This window comes from Papaver somniferum, chromosome 2 (genome assembly GCF_003573695.1).
Source record: "Papaver somniferum cultivar HN1 chromosome 2, ASM357369v1, whole genome shotgun sequence".
NCBI classification, from domain to species: Eukaryota; Viridiplantae; Streptophyta; class Magnoliopsida; order Ranunculales; family Papaveraceae; genus Papaver; species Papaver somniferum.
In genome coordinates, this window is record NC_039359.1 from 214,864,715 (window position 1) to 214,885,024 (window position 20,310).

Here is a 20,310-nt window from a genome sequence, read left to right on the forward strand (position 1 = left end):
AAGTGGAAAAAAAAAAGCAACTCCACCCCCAAGAATTTATAGGTACGTTGTTATGAAAATTTACATAGGACGCAACACGAGAAAATGTTGAGAAATATATTAACATCCTGGTTGATTAGAACTTCTCCATATCTGAAAATATTTTCTTTTCTCAACTAGTCATTTTTGTTTCTATTTTAGGATCTCCATAAGTTTAGATTTGTATCCTATGTAGATTGTGAAGATCTTATATGAAAATATTATTCCCGACCTGGCACTAGAAAAACACGAAATAGGATTTATCCAAACAAATGGGAGGGAAGTTTTTCGCTAAAACAGAATTAGAATTATGTTTTGGAGGTAAAAAATTTCTCCTAAATATAGTTATTAAAATATCCCACCAAAAACAAGGTAAAAAGAAAAGAAATCGTGTCACACTACCACCCGTAAATAATTCCATCTTCTATCTCATGTTATCAACACGTGTCCGATAAGTACGATGAGTTCTTATCTCAAACGATTCTCTTCCATTCTCTTTCTCGAAAGATAAACTTCTTCTCAAACGATTCTCTTCCAAAGATAAACTTCTTCTAAAATTCTATAGCAAGGATTCAACATTTTAGTGTCGTTTCTCCGCTGCAAGATCGCTATAACATTCTTTTTCTACTGCTCGAGCACCATCACCATGGCACCACCTAAATCATTCAATTCTATAAATCTGTAAGAAATACACTCTGTATTTTTTAAAAAAAATTTTGTACTTAATTTTGTTGTAAGATGTGAGTTTTATTTCGATTCGGCGTTTAGTCAGTTAACGTGTTATAATTTGGTGTTTAGATTGAATACTTTTAGGGTTTTGTTTCAGTTAGGGTTTTAAGATTGCATTGAAAATATTCATATGTATTAGCTCGGTCACAGATCCAAATTGCCTCTAGACTAATTTTAAAATCAAAAAGAGGGGGAAGACTAATTTCTATAGGCAGGAAGTGGAGGTTGATTTGCTCAATGATTATAACTTAGTCTAGTCTGAGCACAACAAGTTTTAGCTTGTTTGTCAAAAGAATGATAAACAGATGTTTAATAAAATGCTTAAATGATAGGTTTGTCTGTCAGTTCTGCTTGACAACAGTTTTGACCCTCTTAGAAATAATACTAGCTTAAGGTCAGTTCTGCAATTGCGGTGATACTCTATGTAGGGTTTTTTACTGGGTTTTTTTGTACTTCAGGCCACTATATTTGCTTCAGAACAAGAGCAGAACAATTAGGGAGTTTTTAAGGAAGATTAAAGATCTCTTTACTTGGAGATGATGATCTTCTTGTTTTGTTGGGACATTTGGTTTTTATTTCGTTAATTATGCTTACTAGTACTTGATTTGGATATAAGCTTCTGTCTTTTGTTGTTATATATAGTGAAAGATCACTGTATAACTTGGTACCTGATTCTTAATCAATCAAAGACATACGCAGCCGAATGTATAATTAAGATCGACAGTTCAAAGAAATAGTTTATTTTATTACATTAGGTGGATAAGGATATCAATGTGACTGTGTTTTGCAGTGTCATGTACTGCGCTAAGACACAACCTTCCTGGGGGTTCGCTAGATTACTGTTTAATTTATTCAAATTTTGATTGATTCATATACCTTACTTTTGATCTGGTGTATGACAATTGCACAATGTGTCGCAGGTTGAACACTATTCATTCTCCGTTGCCCTAAATAAAGATATCAGATTGCGAAGAAGAACCATTTAATTTTGAAGCTGAATCATTAGTCTGGTAATGCCATCGGAAACCATCTATTTCTTTTCTTATTTTCTCATCGGTCTGGTTCAATGAAACTTGTTGTAATATCTATTAGGCTTATATGGATTTTGGATGCATATCATTGAACAACAACCAATCGTCCATGTTTATTAACTTGCTTTTTTTGTTCTTGTGGATGACGAATCTCGTCTATGCCACTACAATTGAGAACACCTTATGCAGTAGCTAGGACAGTAAAAACTAATGATATGAGCATGATCCAAGAGTAAAACAGTACTGTTTGCTGGTAGTCACATACCCACTGTTTAACTCATCTAAAGTTGTTTTTATTATTGTGATAAGCGGCCTAGCAGCGACTTAGTGTTTATGGTTTCAACTTGATATACACTCTGAGTCTAATTTCCTTTGGTTGGATGCAAGGAAGATTTTCAGACACGTATGGTGGTAATTTTTAAATTTCCTTTGGTTGGAATGCTAATTTTACAATCATTTTGTTTAAAACTAGTGGATACTACGGGATTGTGTGATTTATGTTGACGAAGAGTGTCATCTAGGTGCAAGATTCAACAAAGAAACTAGAAAGTTGGCTTCAAACGCTGCTTTCTGACGGACATGGTCGTATTTGGAGACAAATCAAAATAAAACCTTGATTCCTTTCAGTTGCTAAATGATTATAACTTGGTTAATTTTGAATAATATGAGAACTGGTAGTATTATTATACTTGGTTAATTTTGAAATCTATATTGTTGTTGAAATGGTGTCCTATACCGGTGTTTGTGCCCCTTATCCTAATCCTAGAGAAGTCCCATCAGCTGCAACTTGTATTCTTTGAGCCAATATATCTTGGCATCCAAACATTACACATGGTGTCTTTGGTCGCAATGCTAATTTTACAATCATTTTGTTTAAAATTAGTGGATGCTATAGAATTGTGTGATTTATATTGTCGAAGAGTGACATATAGGTGCAGGATTCAACAAAGAAAGTAGATTATTGGGTTAAAGCTCTGCTTTCTGTCAGGCAGGGTCGTATTTAGAGAAAAATCAAAATAAAACCTTGTCGTTTGCAGGTGTTTACAATAAACTCCCTGTTCAAGGGCTTAGATTTTGTTAGAGGATCACATTCCTTACTTTCACCAGATTTGTATTCTGACTTGGTTGTATGAATTTAGCGCTTATGTATGTGCTTAAAATATTAAAATGTTATTACTTTAGGTGGATAAAGATATGAATGTGACTATTTTTTGGAAGTGTCTAAGGTCATGTACTACGCTAAGGCAAAATCTTCCTGGGAGTTTGGATTATTTTTTAATTTTATTCAAAATTTGTTTCATTATAACTTACTTGTTATTTGGGTGTATAATGATTGTTTAATGTGTCGCAGGATGAAACTATACATTGTCCGGTGCCCTAAATAAAGATATCAGATAGTGAAGGAGAGCCATTTACTTTTGAAGTTGAACCATTAGAATCTGGTAATGCTGTTGGCAACCATCTATGCTCTTTTCTTATTTTCTCATTGATCTGGTTCAATAAACTTGTTGTAATATGTGTTAAGCTTATTTGAAAAATTCAATGCATATCATTCAATAACAACCAATTTGCTGGCAGCATACACTGTTCTTATTTTCCATTCTTTTTTCCTGTATTGGAGTGCTGAGTCTAATTAGTTTGTTGTTCAGGAACTGCTACAATATGGATAAGAGTTGGATGCAAGGAAAATCTAGGTTGCATCCTGCATATAAAAGAGGTCTTAATGAATTTATCAAGATTGTTCGCGATCACACAGATAGCATGGGAAGGACTTGTTTCCCTTGTGCCCGATGCAAAAATGGTCATTTAGATCCCATTCAGGTGGTTGAAGATCACTTGCAAGATTTTGGAATACACAAGGATTATACACTATGGATACACCATGGAGAAGATTATGAAATTGTCTCTGATGATGACGATGTTGATGAGGAAGAAACACACGGTTATACAAATAATGGGGTTAGTGAACTTCTTGAAGATGTGTGTGCCAGAGCAAAAAACAATGAATGTTCAGGTACACAAGATAGTTGTGAAAACATAGATATGTTTGACAGTCTCTTGAAGGATGCCTGCGAGTCTTTGTATCCTAATTGCAAGAATTTTTCGAAGTTAGAGTTTGTTATGAGGTTGATGCATATCAAGATAATGAATCACATGAATAACAAGTCATTCCAGATGATCCTTGATTTAATTAAAGCAGCATTTCCTGAAGGTGAGACACTTCCAAACACCTATTACGAGGCTAAGAAACTATTGAGGAACCTTGGACTTGGTTATACAGTAATTCATGCATGCAGATACGACTGTGCACTTTTCTGGAAGGAAAATGAGAATCTTGAAAACTGTCCCAAGTGTAATGAGCCGAGGTATAAAGTTGTCGAGGGAAAAGGAAAGAAGATACCTCAGAAAGTACTGCGTTATTTTCCACTCAAGCCAAGGCTGCAGAGATTGTTCATGTCAAGGATGACTGCTAAAGATATGAAATATTGGAAAAAGATACAGAAAAGGGAGAAAATGTGTTTATGCATCCAACAGATTCTAAAATTTGGCAAGAGCTCGATGAGAATCACAAGTGGTTTGCCAGAGATTCACGTAATGTCCGACTTGGCATTGCAAGCGATGGGTTTATTCCATCTAATGACCTCAATGGAAAACCACATAGTATTTGGCCTGTAATTGTTGTTCCGTATAATTTGCCACCTTGGAGATGCATGAGAGAGCCCTTCATATTTTTGACTCTACTAATACCAGGGCCTAACAGTCCCGGAAATGATATCGACGTTTATCTAAGGACACTGATAGATGAATTAAAAGAGTTATGGGAAATTGGTGTGAAGACTTTTGATGCAGATTCAAAGGAAGTATTTCAGCTTCATGTTGCGTTGTTATGGACGATCAATGATTTTCCTGCATATGGGAACTTGTATGGATGGAGTACTCATGGGTATCTAGCTTGCGCAGTTTGTAATAAAGATACGCGTTCAATGTGGTTGAAGAGTGGACGGAAGATATGTTACATGGGTCATCGTCGTTTTTTGCCTCGAACTCATGCTTGGAGAGACAGGGGCAAACATTTATTTGATGGAAAAGCCTAAAAAGGGTCAAAGCTGAAGGAGTTGTCTGGAGATGACGTGTTATTACAGCTAGAAGTCATCGAGAAACAAGATTTTGGGAAGGCACCGAACACCAAAAAGAGAAAATGTTATGATTTTGAGTTAAATTGGACAAAAAAGAGTATTTTTTTCGAATTGCCATATTGGAAGACTAATAAGTTGCGTCACAATGTTGATGTTATGCATGTGGAGAAAAATATTTGTGATAGTGTTGTAGGAACGCTGATGGACATAGAGAAGAAAACTAAAGATACGATAAGATCTAGAGCAGACCTGGAAAGATTGGGTTTGAAGAAGGAGCTGCATCTAACTAAGAGAGGTAACAAGTTAATCAAGCCACCTGCATCTTATACTTTATCGGTTCCAGAGAGAAAAATATTATGCGAGTGGTTGAAGTCGGTGAAGTTTCCTGACGGCTATGCCTCAAACATTGCTCGGTGTGTAAAGGAAAAAGATGGTAAGGTATCCGGAATGAAGAGCCATGATTGTCATGTATTTCTACAACGGATTCTTCCTGTTGCACTGCGTGGTTTCCTGCCGAAAAATATATCTAGTGCATTAGTTGAGCTTGGTGTTTTCTTAAAGGAATTGTGTTCGAAGACACTAAGACTGGAAGTACTAGAGAAAATGGAAAAGGATGTTTCCGTACTACTATGCAAGTTGGAGCAGATTTTTCCACCAGCATTTTTTGATATTATGGTTCACTTGATAGTTCACTTACCACATGAAGCTATTCTTGGTGGACCCGTGCAATATCGTTGGATGTACCCAATTGAAAGGTAATTACTATCACAATTTCTCTCATTTTTTGAGGTTATACTACTTTGCTCAAGTATACAGATGATGTTCATGTTTCTGAATACGCTGATGCCACCTATTATAAACATCTACATCCGTAGATTGTCTTTTTGAATTAAGTTGATTGGTTATCTATCTGTATATGTCATTTGCTTACAAGTTATCAGATACAAAATCCAGATATGGATATATTTTGCGAAGTGATCAAAGAGAGTGGTGACAACGCTATCTACCCATACTGGATAATTTTCCAAATCCTATTACTTTTGCTAAACTTGACGTGTCTTTCTTTTGATCATAATACAAGTAACTTTGAATACACTGAATCTCTCTATTATATTGTCTTTCATTGAATCAATGTCTGATCTTGAAATAGGTATTTACGCACACTAAAGCAATATGTACGAAACAAGGCACGACCTGAAGGTTCCATTGCCGAGGCATACATCAACAACGAATGTCTTACTTTTTGCTCTATGTATCTACATGGAATTGAAACACGTTTCAACCGGGAATATCGAAATGACGATGGTGGATCTGGAGAACCAATTAAGGAGCTGAGTGTTTTCTCAAATGATGCTCGACCTCTTGGAGCTGCTAAAAATGTGATGTTGGACTTGAAAGATACCGCCAAAGCTAGATTTTGTGTTTTGAACAATACTAAAGAGCTGTTACCATACATTGAGTAAGTGTATATACTTTAGAATTAAGTTATTATAATGCTTATGCATAATTAAAAGAATGACATTTTTGTATATTATGCATATGCAGACAACATATGGAAGAACTAGAAAGGAAGACCCTCGGAATGTGGATATGAGACATGAAAAATATTTTTCTAAATGGTTTGAAGAACGGGTAAGTACTAAATCAGATTATTTTATATACATAGACGTTATCGTTGTTTTTATCGTAATTCGAAGCCATCATTAGTGGCGTAAGTAGCATACTGTTGTAAAAAGATGCAAGTCTGAAACTTAGTATATTCATGCGTATAGATGTGTTAGTTGGATGAGTAGTATTTTAGGTAATTTGAGAATGTCTACTCTTTTTTTACTCTTTTTTATCTCGATTAACTGTGTATATTTAGATGAAACAAGTAATTTTTGAACCGTTGGTGATAATGAAGAGAATGAGATATGTGTAGCCAAGATATATAAACATAATCCGAAAATAAAATGATGACCAGCTAGTACCTAGATGTGTCGCCAATTTTTTTTATTGTACATTATTAACTGCCAATTTTTTCATTTAATGTCTGGACTTTAAAGAGTATCTCCTAAATTCTTATTAAAAATTGAATGTCATTATGCTGTATGGTTCTTGTGGACTAGTATTAATGTTTTATCATTCTGTAGGTAAATCGTTTACGAGAAGAGAATTCTCCTAATGTTTCAGATGAAATGTATTCACTAGCAGTTGGCCCTGATTCACGCGTAGTGCGATATAGTGGGTGTATCACTAATGCAATACGATTTCATACAAGGGATCGGGAAGTAAACTTGCGAACACAGAATAGTGGTGTTGTAGTAAAGGGGGAGCACCAGTCTAATGTTGCTGATTTTTATGGTGTGTTAATAGATGTCTTAGAGCTAAGTTACCTGTATGGAAATAAAGTTTTTCTTTTCAGATGTGATTGGTGGGACACCGACAAGAGAAGGAAAAATATTGTCACCGATAGCCACTTCACTAGTCTTAACTTCTCTCAGACATGGTACAAAGACGATCCTTTTGTTCTTGCTGACCAAGTGCAACAAGTTTTCTACCTTAAAGACCTTAAACTGCGCGGAAAATGGTTTGTTGTTCAGCATGTAATGCCTCGGAATGTTTATGATGTCTTAGAGAAAGAGGTTGGGCCAGAACCAAACAATGACGAGGCATATCAGCAAGATGAACACTTCACAACAGAAAACATAGAACAAGATAATTCTGGAAATGCATAAAGTTGCAATGAGGAAGTTACTAATTCAAGTTGGAAGAGAAATGATGTCGCCGAAGAAGTTGATATAGATACTGTTATTGCTGATCTTGAAGGTTCCGAGGACTATATTGAAGAAGAAGAACTTGAAGGAGAAGGTGGTGTTTTGAGTGAATAAGATAGTGAAGATGAAGGTATTATATCAAGTGGTGAGAGTGATATTGATTAAAAAAATGTGTTTCTCAACCACTTTTTTTTTTTTTTTTGGTGTTTTTTTTGTGTTTTGTGTGTGTGTGTTGTAGACCTCTTTTTTCCTTTCTTTTTGCAAAGGACCTTGGTTGCTAGTTGTTTGGATATGTTGACCTGTTATTTGAATGAAAATTGTCATTTTGAACTATAATAGTAAATAAACTATTGAAGATACTAGGAACGAACAAAAAACAGAGTATGAAAGGAGATGCGCCACACAACTAATTTTACATTAAGAAAATATTTTCCATTCTAGCGGTCATAGAAAAATTGTGCACATTAATAAGCATCGTTAAAATTGTACAACACTAATAAGCATCGTAGTGGATACAAAATTTGAAAGAAAAACTCAAATCATATAAATTCGAATGAGCTAAGAAGTTGTAGTTATAACATGAAAAACTACAAACTATTTCTTTTTACGACATATGAAAACGTTTAAAATAAAAATCATTTATTATGCATTATATACGACAAGGACAACCGTTGTATTTACAACATTTTATATTATCGACAATGTAAAAAGGTATTTCTAATAGATACATGCGCGCAAAAATGTCATTATTGTGACATTATTTTTGAGTGGCAAATAAAGGATTTTACCAACATCATAAAATGTTAGTAATACATGAGCTTACTTGCAACGGATGAGAGTGCTAGGAAAAATATATTATTCTCAACGACTACACAATGTCGTGAATAATTGGATATTTGTGACAGATTTTGGTGTTAACAATATACATGATTATTTGTAACATTTCTGAAATGTCGATTATAGAAAATAATAGTAATTTTAAATTAAAAATTAAAAAATAATAATTTTCCCACACTTAAAAACGTTGCGAAAAATCATATTAATTTTATTTATTTTTTATTTTAAAAATAAATATTTGCGACAGAATAGCAGGTCTAGAAAGTAACCTATTCTGACACTTCTGGGGATATAGCTAACACAATATTTTTGTTACACTAAAACTGTCACACATAATTAATATTTATGACGTTTTCAATGATGTTGCAAACATAATGTCACAAATACGTTTGTTTGTTGTAGCGATTGTTATAGGAATTTTGCAAACACTCAAACAAGTGACTATGCCTTCGTCGTTGGTCACCCATTTAATCTGGTCTGGTACGGGATACTAGTCCATCTCATAACCCAATGCTTCCACCATTTTGATGGAAACCAAATTTTGTTCACAACCTCCATCGATAACAAAATCCAAAAGTCTCTTTTTGCAGTATATATCGACCACGGAAAGTATAGTTTTGTTCCTGCATCTTGACTCTTGCATATATATTAAGTTCCTCTCCAAACAAGGTGGTGATTGATGATAAAAAAAAACATAAATCTTCAACTTCCAAAATGCTTTAAAAAACAACTGATTGATGAGAAGGATAAGAACCGAAACTGAAGTACTTCTCTGATAATTTTTTTTTCTTTCTTATTCTTTATAAAATACCTAGATATCACGACACTCCTCGATCGATCCTTCTAAGAAAAACCCACAGATGAACATCACAGGAAAAGCCTGCTCTGATACCACATGATACGGCACAACGGAAACGATTTGAAATAAACCGACACGCGGAGAATTCACTCCGGTAATAGGAGCCAAAAGAAGATAAAACAAGGAGAATCCACTCCTTAACGGTGATGATAGAAACTCCAATCCAGGAGCAAATGAAAAATAAGCGATCAATGATGATCAATCTCTCAAAGAGAATCAAACAGGTTTTTTAACCAAATGGTATTTTCATTACACGAGCTAATCCAAGTTAAAGAGGAAGTTACACTGCAAATTCTATATATAGCCGGCAAACATAAAACCTATGAAATCCTAACATTCCTAAATTAGCCTAAGAGAATATATTATTTCCATAACACAAGATAAATCTAAACAAGAAACTAATTATCCTAATAAATATAATACTAAAATAGATAAATATCCAAGATTTATGCAAATCTTGAAATATATGTAACTTGTCACGATATGTCCCATATCAGAAGATCACTATTCAATTGGCTAACAAGTCCAATATATATCCTAAGGGATTCTTTGAGGACGTGTCAGTTCAAGTGAATCAGTTAATCTTTCCGGTTGATTTCTACATTGTGGATATGCATAATGGAGATAATTGTTCATCTACTTCATTACTTCTTGGGAGAACGTTTATAAAAACTGCGAAGACGAAGATTGATGTTGATAGTGGTGCACTCACTATGGAATTTGATAAAGAGATCATACAGTTCAATATTTTTGAAACCATGCGCTATCCTAGTGATGTTCACTCTTCTTTCTCCATTGATGTTATTGGTTCGTTAGCACAACAAATGTTTGATTTGAATGCTGAAGATGAACTTGGAGTTGTGTTACGCAATAGTATTGATTTGGACGTTCACGGTAAACCGAACCTGGACGTTGAGTTAGCCAAATATCTAGTGGAGATGTGTGGTGGTTTAACAACATTACAATAAGCTAAACCGGGTAATATTTCTTATATTTCTTTACCCATAACTAATGAGTTTCTTTTACCTTCTATTGTGAAGGCACCGAAACTTGACTTGAAGTCGCTTCTGGATCACTTAAAGTACACGTACTTGGGTGATAAAGAATAACTTCCGGTGATTATTGCAAAGAACCTCACCCAAATACAAGAAGAACGTCTACTTAGGGTTCTGAAAGAGCACAAAATGGCTATTGGTTGGACAATTGCCGATATCAAAAGCATTAGTCCATCCATGTGCATGCATAGAATCCTAATGGAAGTTGATCTCAAGCCAGTACGTGATGTTCAGCGTAGGCTTAACCCCCCAATGATGGAGGTCGTGAAAAAAGAGATCCTCAAATTACTAAGTGTGGGGGTGATTTACCCAATTTCTGACAGTAAATGGGTTAGTCCGGTTCAAGTGGTGCCTAAGAAAGAAGGTGTCACTATTGTTAGAAATCAAGATGATGAACTCGTTCCTACAAGAGTTCAAACAGGATGGAGAGTGTGCATAGACTACAGAAAGCTTAATTCAGCAACCCGAAAGGATCACTTTCCTTTGCCTTTAATTGATCAGATGTTAGAGAGGTTAGCGGGACATTCACATTATTGCTTTTTGGACGGTTATTCGGGCTACAATCAGATTTTTATTGCACCGAAGGATCATGAGAAGACTACTTTTACTTGTCCTTTTGGTACGCTTGCCTATAGAAGGATGTCGTTTGGTCTTTGCAATGCGCCTGCCACTTTTCAGAGATGTATGGTCAATATATTTTCTGACTCTGTGGAACGCATAATTGAGGTATTTATGGATGATTTTAGTGTTTATGGTGATTCATTTGATATTTGTTTACAAAATCTTGAACTTGTTCTTAATTGGGAAAAATGACATTTTATGGTAAACCATGGCATAGTGCTCGGTCATATTGTGTCCTCTCGAGGGCTCGAAGTTGACAAAGAAAAGATAGACTTAATAAGAAACTTACAATATCCCACTTCGGTGAGGGAATCCGTTATTTTCTTGGTCATGCAGGTTTTTACAGGCGGTTTATCAAGGATTTCTCTAAAATCTCAATGCCGATGTGCAAATTATTGCAAAAAGAGGTTATTTTTGACTTCAACAAAGGGTGCAAGGATGCCTTTGATAAGTTGAAAGAGTTGTTGACAACATCACCAATTATCAAGTCACCGGATTGGAGTTTACCATTTGAATTAATCTGTGATGCAAATGACTACGCAGTTGGAGCCGTTTTGGGTCAAAGAGTAGACAAGCTGTCTCATGTGATTTATTATGCATCTAGGACCCTAAACGATGCACAAATAAACTATTCTACCACTGAGAAAGAATTTTTGGCTATAGTGTTTGCACTAGAAAAATTTAGATCCTATTTGGTGGGTTCAAAAGTAGTTGTGTATTCTGATTATGCAGCACTTAGGTACCTACTAAAGAAGAAAGAAGCTAAGGCAAGACTTATACGGATACTACTGTTGCAAGAATTTGATTATGAAATTAAGGATAAAAGAGGTGTTGAAAATACTGTTGTTGATCATCTTAGTAGACTTGTTGTTTCCGAAGAAGAACTCCCTCTACAAGATCGTTTTCCATACGAACAAATTTTCTCAATTGAAGATTCAACACCTTGGTACGCGGATATAGTGAACTATTTGGTTACAATACAAGTACCTAGTACAATGTCTAATTTTCAAAAGCTTAAGCTTAAGAAAATAGCCAAGCAGTATGTGTGGGATGAACCTACTTGTGGAAATACGGTTCTGATCAAATCATCCGTAGGTGCATACCTAATTCTGAATTTCAGTCTATTCTTACTTTTTTTCATACATATGCATGTGGTGGTCACTTTGGTTCTAAACGTACCGCTTTCAAAATACTTGAAAGTGGCTTTTATTGGCCTACCCTATTTGAAGATGCATATATTTTTTGCAAATGTTATGATAGATGTCAACGAACGGGTAATCTAGGTGCTCGAAATCAAATGCCACTCACACCAATTCTTGTTGTTGAAGTATTTGATGTGTGGGGAATTGATTCTATGGGTCCTTTTGTCAATTCTAATGGAAAATTTTATGTACTTCTTGCTGTGGATTATGTTTCAAAATGGGTGGAAGCTAATGCCACTCCTACTATTGATTCTCAAGTTGTTTGTGAGTTTGTGAAGGAACATATTTTCTCTAGACATGGTACACCAAGAGTGGATATCAGTGACGGAGGTTCGCATTTTCAAAAATCCTTCCATGCTTTTCTCAAGAAGTATAACATAACACACAAGGTTGGTACGCCGTATCACTCACAAACTAGTGGGCAAGCTGAAATCTCAAACCGTGAGATTAAATCCATTCTTGAGAAAACCGTAAACACTACACGGAAAGGTTGGAGTTATAGGCTTAACGATGCACTTTGGGCGTATAGAACGACATACAAAACACCGATTGGTATGTCTCCATATCGATTGGTTTATGGCAAAGCTTGTCATCTTCCTGTTGAACTTGAACACAAGGTATATTGGGGCGATAAAGATATGTAACATGGATTATGACAATGCGGGGAAACAAAGGAAGTTACAACTTAATGAGCTAGAGGAGATATGTAATGATGCTTACGAGAGTTCTCGTATTTACAAGGAGAAGATGAAACTTTTCATAACAAGATGATTTCACGGAAGAGTTTTGTTGTGGGTCAAAAAGTTCTTTTATTTTTACTCTCGTCTTAAACTATTTCCTGGTAAGCTAAGGTCCAGATGGATTGGACCCTATGTTGTTGCTAATGTTTATTCTCATGGCGTAGTTGAAATTTCTAGTCTTAGAGATGGAACAAATTTAAAGGTGAACGACCATATATTGAAGCCATATTATGAAAGCATTGCTTATGTGGATATGGATGTACAACGATTTCATGATTATCTCCCTCTGGAGGAGTAATTGACGGAATGCCAAGTCGGGCTGAGGACATTAAAGTAAGCGCTAAATGGGAGGCAACCCATCGGCTTTGTATCTCTATTACTTTTGTTTTTAATTTTCTTAGTTTTGCATATCATATTTTGCAATCCCATCTTAGATTTTACAAGTCCTATATCTATAATGAAAGTTTTGACGAATTCTCGTCAGAAAATTCTGACTGCACATTTGTTACGGAAATAGCTCTCGAGACTTCATACGAAGTCCGATTTGAGTGGTTGACCCCCACTTTTAAAGAGGACGGACATACCTTTCTTTTCCAAAAAGAAAATGTGAATTCGGAGTCTGTTACGTAGGAGCGATAGGCCTGGACATTTTAGTTTCGATATTTTTCCAGAACTTTTTCAGATTGCACGTCAGTCAGTTCGGAAGAAAAGTCAGACCGTTTATTGAAAAACTGTGAAATTTTGACACCTTACACTAGTGGATAATGGGTTTTAAACCACTTCCTAGGCTTTAATAAAAACAACTTCCTTCGGCTAGTGGTAACTGTATCAGCTGTGAGACACAGTAGTTTTCATGATAAAAATTAAACATGTTTCATTCACAGTCGTTCTATAAAGGGGTATTTTTGTAATAAACCATAGCTCTTTTATCGAGTAAAAGAATGACTATGGGAGAAAAAAGTTTCTATAGTACCGGTGCCAGGCGTTAATACCCACACGTTTCTCTCTTCAGTACCCTAACTCATTCACAGAACGAGATCCCCTACTTATGCAAATAATATACCCATCTTCTTCATCCCCAAATCATCAACTTTTTACTTTTATCACCATCAACAGTTCAATTTTCACAAGCTTTCTTATTATTTCGTTCTCATACTCAAATTCAATAAATCCTCCAAGAAATAAAAATCCAATTTGTTTCTCATTAATTAGAAATCAAAGACGAACCTCACTTCACATCACAGATCGAATTCACTCTCAAAATCGTAGCTTCATCATAATCCCTATCTCAAAATCAAAACGTATGTATCATCAGAAATTAATAGAAAAATTTATTACCCTAGATCTAGTCTCTTTGCTCCTGAAATCATCAGGGTAATATCAATATTGTTCTTATTTGGTAAATTTGATAGACTTTTTGTATTATTAACGATATAATTTCTCTTCGTCTTCTCCCATTTTTGCAGGGTGTTTCCTTTTCTATTTTTACCTTCAACAGAACTCCTCAACTAAAGTGGTTTTAAGATCTCTTCTTTAAGTTTAAGAAATAAAACCCCTTAATCTAATATTGAATCTTCTCTTACTGCGGGTAATAATATTCTCAAAAACCCTTTACTTAATTTGATTGTTTTTTTGTATCTGAAAACCTTGATTTACAGGGGGTTAGTCCACGAGTGAGTTTGGGGGAGTTTAATGTATTTTGAATCTTGGGGATTTTGAGGGAGTGTAAGAGAGTGTGGGGAGTTTGAGAGAGTTTGGTGTTTTGAGTGTGGGGAGTTTGAGAGACTCTCCAGAAATCTCTACTTTTTTGAGAGATTTGGAGTGAGGAAAAAATACACTATAAACTCCCTAGAACTCCCCAGAACTCCCACAAAAACACCAACTCCCTAGCATTCTAATTTTAACGACTAACCGGGAGTTTGAGAGTTTCTTTCAAACTCCCCCACGACTAACAGGGTTTTCTAGGGAGTTCGGGAGACTCTTCTAAACTCTCCCACGACTAACAGAGATTTCGAGAGACTCCTTTGAACTCCCCCACGACTAACAGGAAAAAACCAAACTACACCCAACTCCCCCAACTCACTTGAGGACTAACACCCTATTAGTTTTGTTTTATTGAAGTTTTGAGTGTTCAAGATCGAATAAATCTTGTTGGTACTCTTAAATTAGTTTCGTAGATTTGAGTTTCTGGGTTTTAATAAAGGGTAAAGGATAATCTAACGCCAACTGTCATAAGGATAAGCTAATGTCAATGAATTAGGATTAAATCTGTTTTTGAATAAGGGTTTTAATTTGATTTGGGATTTTTGTTGTTGATGTTGCTTAAGGATAAACTACTGATATTGTTATATTTAAATTAATATAGTCTTTTTGATTTTTATTTTTTATAAAAATAGATTAAAATTGTTTGTTACAGGAAATTTCGAGGCAAAGTTGAATCAGAAGGAAGAGAAAAAGAAGGTAATTTATATATTGGGTTTTCAGATAATAACCAGCTTCTCACTTTGGTTATTATGCTGTGAAGTTGAACATAAAACTTATTGATGATGCCTACCATGTAAACTATCCTTGAGAGTTATTATTGAACTGTTATGGAAATATGTGTGGCAAGACATGCCTGCTATGGAATTTACTATTTAATATTGTGTGTGTGTGCCATTCTGTTGTGACATTAGTTGATCGACATAATGTTTTCTTTATTTGGCTTTACAACTTTCATTCTTTAAGCAGTTTATCAGATTTGCTATTTGAAAACTATCAGATTTCATTTGAAGGATAAATAAGAGTCATGATCTCTTTTTGTAGGAGAAGAAGAGGTGTGTAGAGATAATATTAAGTTGAGTTTTTTTCTTGTGTTTAGCATACATTGCGTATATAACATGTTTGAGAGAATGGTAGAAAGAATGTGTAGAAGCTGGCGCTGTCACAAGTTATATAAAATTAGATTTAGTAGTGGTAGGTATAGTGAGAGTTTGTGTAAAATATTGAAATATGAAAATTTTATGAAATTATTGTGTTCTAGGAATGATCAGTTTCAAAGACAAAAATGCACATGATGTATATCTTTTGTCAAGGCAAATGGTCCACAATTTAATTATTGATTGATCACATTTCTAAACCGTAGTGCTCTTAAACTGGAATTGAAAGGTTAATCTTTAAAGATGGTCACAACCATAGTCAAGAGATTCAGGGTTTTTTTTAATTTTTAATTTGGGTTTCTATATGTAGTAATCCTAATTCCAGTTAGGGATTTGTTTTAAATTGTATGTCCTTAACTTGATGAAGCTCAAAAATGGTATTAAGTTCACTTGATGTGTAGAATGTTTTAGATTTATAGAGTTTTTTTTGTTCCATCATGATTCTTTGGAGACACTACATGTTTTTTCAACTGTCATGGCAAGTTCTTCACAACATCGAAGGAGACCCAATGTTTTTGTTGTTGCTTAGTCTGTATCTACTGTAGGTTCTGTATTGGTTTATAATTCACTTGAAAAGGTTCATCTAGACTGTATATGATTTATTTGAATCTGAGTTCGAACTCTTAAAGGCGTGGTTACTAGAAGAAGAAGTGCTTCTAGTTGCTTTAATATTTTTCTAGTTTTATGAAGATATGATGTTAATTTAGGGATACAAATTCAGTTATGTGTTTATGATGTGCAGGAAAATAGGAAACGGGAGGGAAAGAACACATGGATGCAGCTTATATCTTAACTGGTAAAAGGGATTGTACTAACTCCTTTTATTTTTCCTGATGAAATGCAATATCTCGTCACTCCATGTCTGCCTTAAGTCATTTAACTTTGTATATTATATATGAAGATGGTGAATCCTTGATATTAGTGATACTAGTCACCATGAGGTTCAATTAGACGTATGATGACCAGGGCACATTATTCTGTTTGAAAAGAGTCGAGTAAGTTCTCTCGCATGGATGTAATTGGTTGCTAGAACAGAGTAGTGTTTGATTAATGTGTTTTCAATAGTTTCATAACACACCATTAGTTTTTCCTTTTTTATGAAGGTATATACGAGGTGGCTACAGAAGATGCACAACAATGAAAATGAAGCCGCATAGGTTGGGTAGAATCTCTTTCAGGAAAATCAAAGGTAAGCGTAACTATTTACAACGCCGCAGTAGTTATAACTGGATTTACGTTTCATGACTTGCTTCACACAAGGAGTTTGCTATTATGAAGGTTTACTTGCTTCTCTGTTTGTTTTCCCTTCTAATCTTGATTTGATGATCGACATGATTGGTATGTAAATAAAGACTTTACCTGCTTATTTAGGACTTTGAGAAGAATAGTTTCTTGTGCCAAATGTTGTGGATATTAATAGACAATATATGATTATGGGACTTGTCCAAGTTTATTTACTGCAAGAACAATCTCTATTAAGTTTTTTACTTTATGTATATATTTGACCACCACATGATGTTTCCTTTCGCTTTAAAATCTTGTACACAACAAAGATTTCCTTCAATATAAGAATATCAGATCTAATTCCTATCTGCTATCTTTATAAGATGATCCTTATGCAAATTGAAATGTCTTGTATGATAACCGATTTGTTTTGTTTCCTACCCAGTGTCTAGGTGAAAGAAATTCAGAATCCAGACATTATGTTTTAAACGATTAATTTTCTTGGTATTTGTTTGGATGAAGTTGGACTTGTACGTTGTGACTTTAATGAATTCAACATAATGGTAAGTAGTTCAGACCTTGTAGATTATTTCATATATGTCTGGTATTCTGAAGTTGCATCACTCTTAGTTAATGCTTTTACCCTATGTAAATGGTAGATTGATGACGACTAGAAGGTTACCATGATTGACTTTCCTCAAATGGTGTCTGTTAATCATCACAATGGGTGGGTAGTATTAATATATGAATTTCTGTCGATGGAAAATATCTATGTTTCACTGCATTTTGTATGCTAAAATTGCGTTATGATCATAATACTAAATACTCCTGGTTGATCGTGAAAACTGTTCATGTTCCACGTTCCTATTTGATCGTTATATTTCATCGTGCCAACTAGAAATATAGCTAATCTTGATTTGAGATGGGATGGCATGAGTTATTTGCGTTTTTTCATCCAAGTTTGAGCAGTATGGTGTGCTAATGTTCATCTTTTGCTTTTATAGGGTTTTGAAGTTAACAAAGTACATTCTATGAATGGTGGAGCTACAACAGAAAGAACAATAGATTTGGTGCAGCTAGAAACACCAGTGTTGCAGTTCAGATTTTAAAAATTGCTGCAAAACATGCTACATGGTAGTTAGCTGCAAAATGAATGACATTCTTCAGTTTTCTTTCTCTCATGTTACTTCTTGTGGGTTAAATTCTAAACTATATGAAGATTGTTAAGTTTTTTGTTGTAAGGTTTGTAAAAAAATTGAATTACTGTTGAAATTTTTATATCTTAAAGTGGTTGAATTTGTACATTGAATCCATCTTTCAATGTAAATATTTATTTAACTTTACTTTTGATCTTATTTCTGATTTGGCTTGATATTCAGTTGAATCAGCTTGAGATTCAGCTGAATCAAATCTTTTTTTTTTTGTAAAATATAAGCAAAATAATCCAACTGATGAACACAGTCGTTTTTAGAGATATTACCTATTGTCTTGGCAGTGGTTTAACTTCCATTTTCCACTAGTTTTATAGAAAACACGTAGGTGAACAACTTTTGTTTAGAATGTTTTCCTAGTTCCCTCCCCATTGGTACAGGTTTTGAGTTTTTCAGGGTTGTTATGTCAGAAATCAGAATTTTCGGTTTTGAGCATTGAGGACAATGTTGAGTGTAAGTGTGGGCGAGCATTTAATATCTACTATTTTCATATACACATAATAACAATACTCTTTGATTTCTTCCATTCTTGAGACTTCATCTTTTGGAGTTAATTATGAGGTATTTAGGATGACACTCTAAACCTTTCAAGGTTGAAACAGTTCTTACGGCTATAGATTGAGTTCCACTTTATCATTCTAAAATCCTTAATTATATATACTTTCATAATTGATTGTGAAACTAAGCTATGGTAGTCGTTTGAAAGATTTATCCTCGCAATTAATCATTACTGAATCACTTCATTTTTATTTTTGCAGTTATATGTTTCTCTAAAGTGATTTGGTGGGATCCTGATACTGCCGTGAATGTTGTAGCAAGGTAATCATTGGTTGAGTTTATAAAAGCCCCATAAGACAATTGTCTTACACTCATAAAGAGTGAGCCGGAAAAAAAAAAGAGAGAAAAGGAAAAGAAAAAAATATATTTATATAAGGCTCCTCTTCATTTATCGACAATTGGATAGCAATACGTGTGAAACGTTGTCCCTGTCTCCGTCGCCTAAGCAAGCGTGGAACGCAAGATCCAAGGCAACTATCACATATTTGTTGAAAAGGAACATGCTCTTAGAATATCTAATCATGTAGTCGATAAAAATAAAAACCATATCATCATTATATAGCAAGTCAAAGAGACTATTGATGAGGTTCTTGACACTTGGGTGGCAGTATGCGTGAAACGTTGTCCCTGTCTCCGTCGCCTAAGCAGGCATGGAACGCAGGATCCAAGGAAACATGCGCTTAGAATATCTAATCATGTGGTCAAGTTAAATGGGTGCTTCGCTCAACTATTGCGCTATAAATATATATCCTTTGACGACATTCATACAAGTATTGTGGGTAACATCTTTCACTTAAGTCAACATTTGCACACTTCATTTTTATATTTCCATTATCTTGTCTATCCATGTGATTCCAGTAGAGTGTTGTGACAAACGTTGCAACAAGTACGATGACTATTTTAGTAGAATTTTGCAATCAGGTTGAATGATACACGTAAGTAATTACTTATGTGTGATGATTGGAATGTATGTGGGATGTTTGTAGCTAGAGAACATATGCAAGCTAATTATTTGGCTTTTTTCTTTGTGTCTATCTTTAGTGGTTCTTCCAAGGAGAGAAAAAAACCTAGGTTTTGTGGGTATACCTCTTGTAATCCCTCATGAGACTATAACTCGTCCACCAGGGACACCTAGGGGTTTAAAGACCTGTTATTCATGCTAAGAGTAACCGTATCCTCAACGAGATGAAGTTGTTGTATTTAGGATTATTTTTATTTAGTTTGCTCGAGGACTAGCAAAAGCTAAGTGTGGGGGAATTTGATAAGTGCATAATTCATATGAGTTTAGTATCCATAACATACTTGTTTTAGCCATTATTCTTGCATACTTTCGTATTATTACTTTGGTTTCTCTTATTTGTCTCAAATAGGTGAATCATCCAAAAAAGAGCTACAAAGTTCTGAAAAGAGCTAT

General features: G+C 34.7%; 1 protein-coding gene and 2 long non-coding RNA genes across 4 annotated transcripts; all 3 read left to right on the forward strand.

The window, feature by feature from the left end:
* Positions 1 to 3,440: 3,440 nt before the first annotated feature.
* On the forward strand, positions 3,441 to 7,632 carry LOC113352830. Its single transcript, XM_026596597.1, has 6 exons — positions 3,441 to 4,144; positions 4,255 to 4,738; positions 4,922 to 5,670; positions 6,066 to 6,294; positions 6,461 to 6,547; positions 7,048 to 7,632. The coding sequence occupies exons 1-6, from the start codon at positions 3,441 to 3,443 to the stop codon at positions 7,630 to 7,632; spliced, it is 2,838 nt and encodes a 945-aa protein (XP_026452382.1).
* Positions 7,633 to 14,031: 6,399 nt separating this feature from the next.
* Positions 14,032 to 17,167, forward strand: LOC113354535. Of its 2 annotated transcripts, none has more exons than XR_003361935.1 (5): positions 14,032 to 14,359; positions 14,452 to 14,573; positions 15,402 to 15,445; positions 16,646 to 16,699; positions 17,007 to 17,167. It is a non-coding gene; the product is annotated as an uncharacterized LOC113354535 (long non-coding RNA). The 2 variants fall into 2 exon arrangements; XR_003361934.1 differs by having other exon boundaries at positions 14,032 to 14,286.
* A 187-nt stretch (positions 17,168 to 17,354) lies between these two features.
* On the forward strand, positions 17,355 to 18,436 carry LOC113354536. Its single transcript, XR_003361936.1, has 2 exons — positions 17,355 to 17,690; positions 18,132 to 18,436. It is a non-coding gene; the product is annotated as an uncharacterized LOC113354536 (long non-coding RNA).
* Positions 18,437 to 20,310: the final 1,874 nt, after the last annotated feature.

Bases quoted from the DNA above. Each gene is read 5' to 3' on its own strand.
- LOC113352830 (XM_026596597.1), top strand. From the start codon at position 3,441: ATGGATAAGAGTTGGATGCAAGGAAAATCTAGGTTGCATCCTGCATAT. The intron at 4,145-4,254 runs GTATAAAGTTGT...TGACTGCTAAAG, and splicing joins CCCAAGTGTAATGAGCCGAG to ATATGAAATATTGGAAAAAG. The intron at 6,548-7,047 runs GTAAGTACTAAA...ATCATTCTGTAG, and splicing joins CTAAATGGTTTGAAGAACGG to GTAAATCGTTTACGAGAAGA.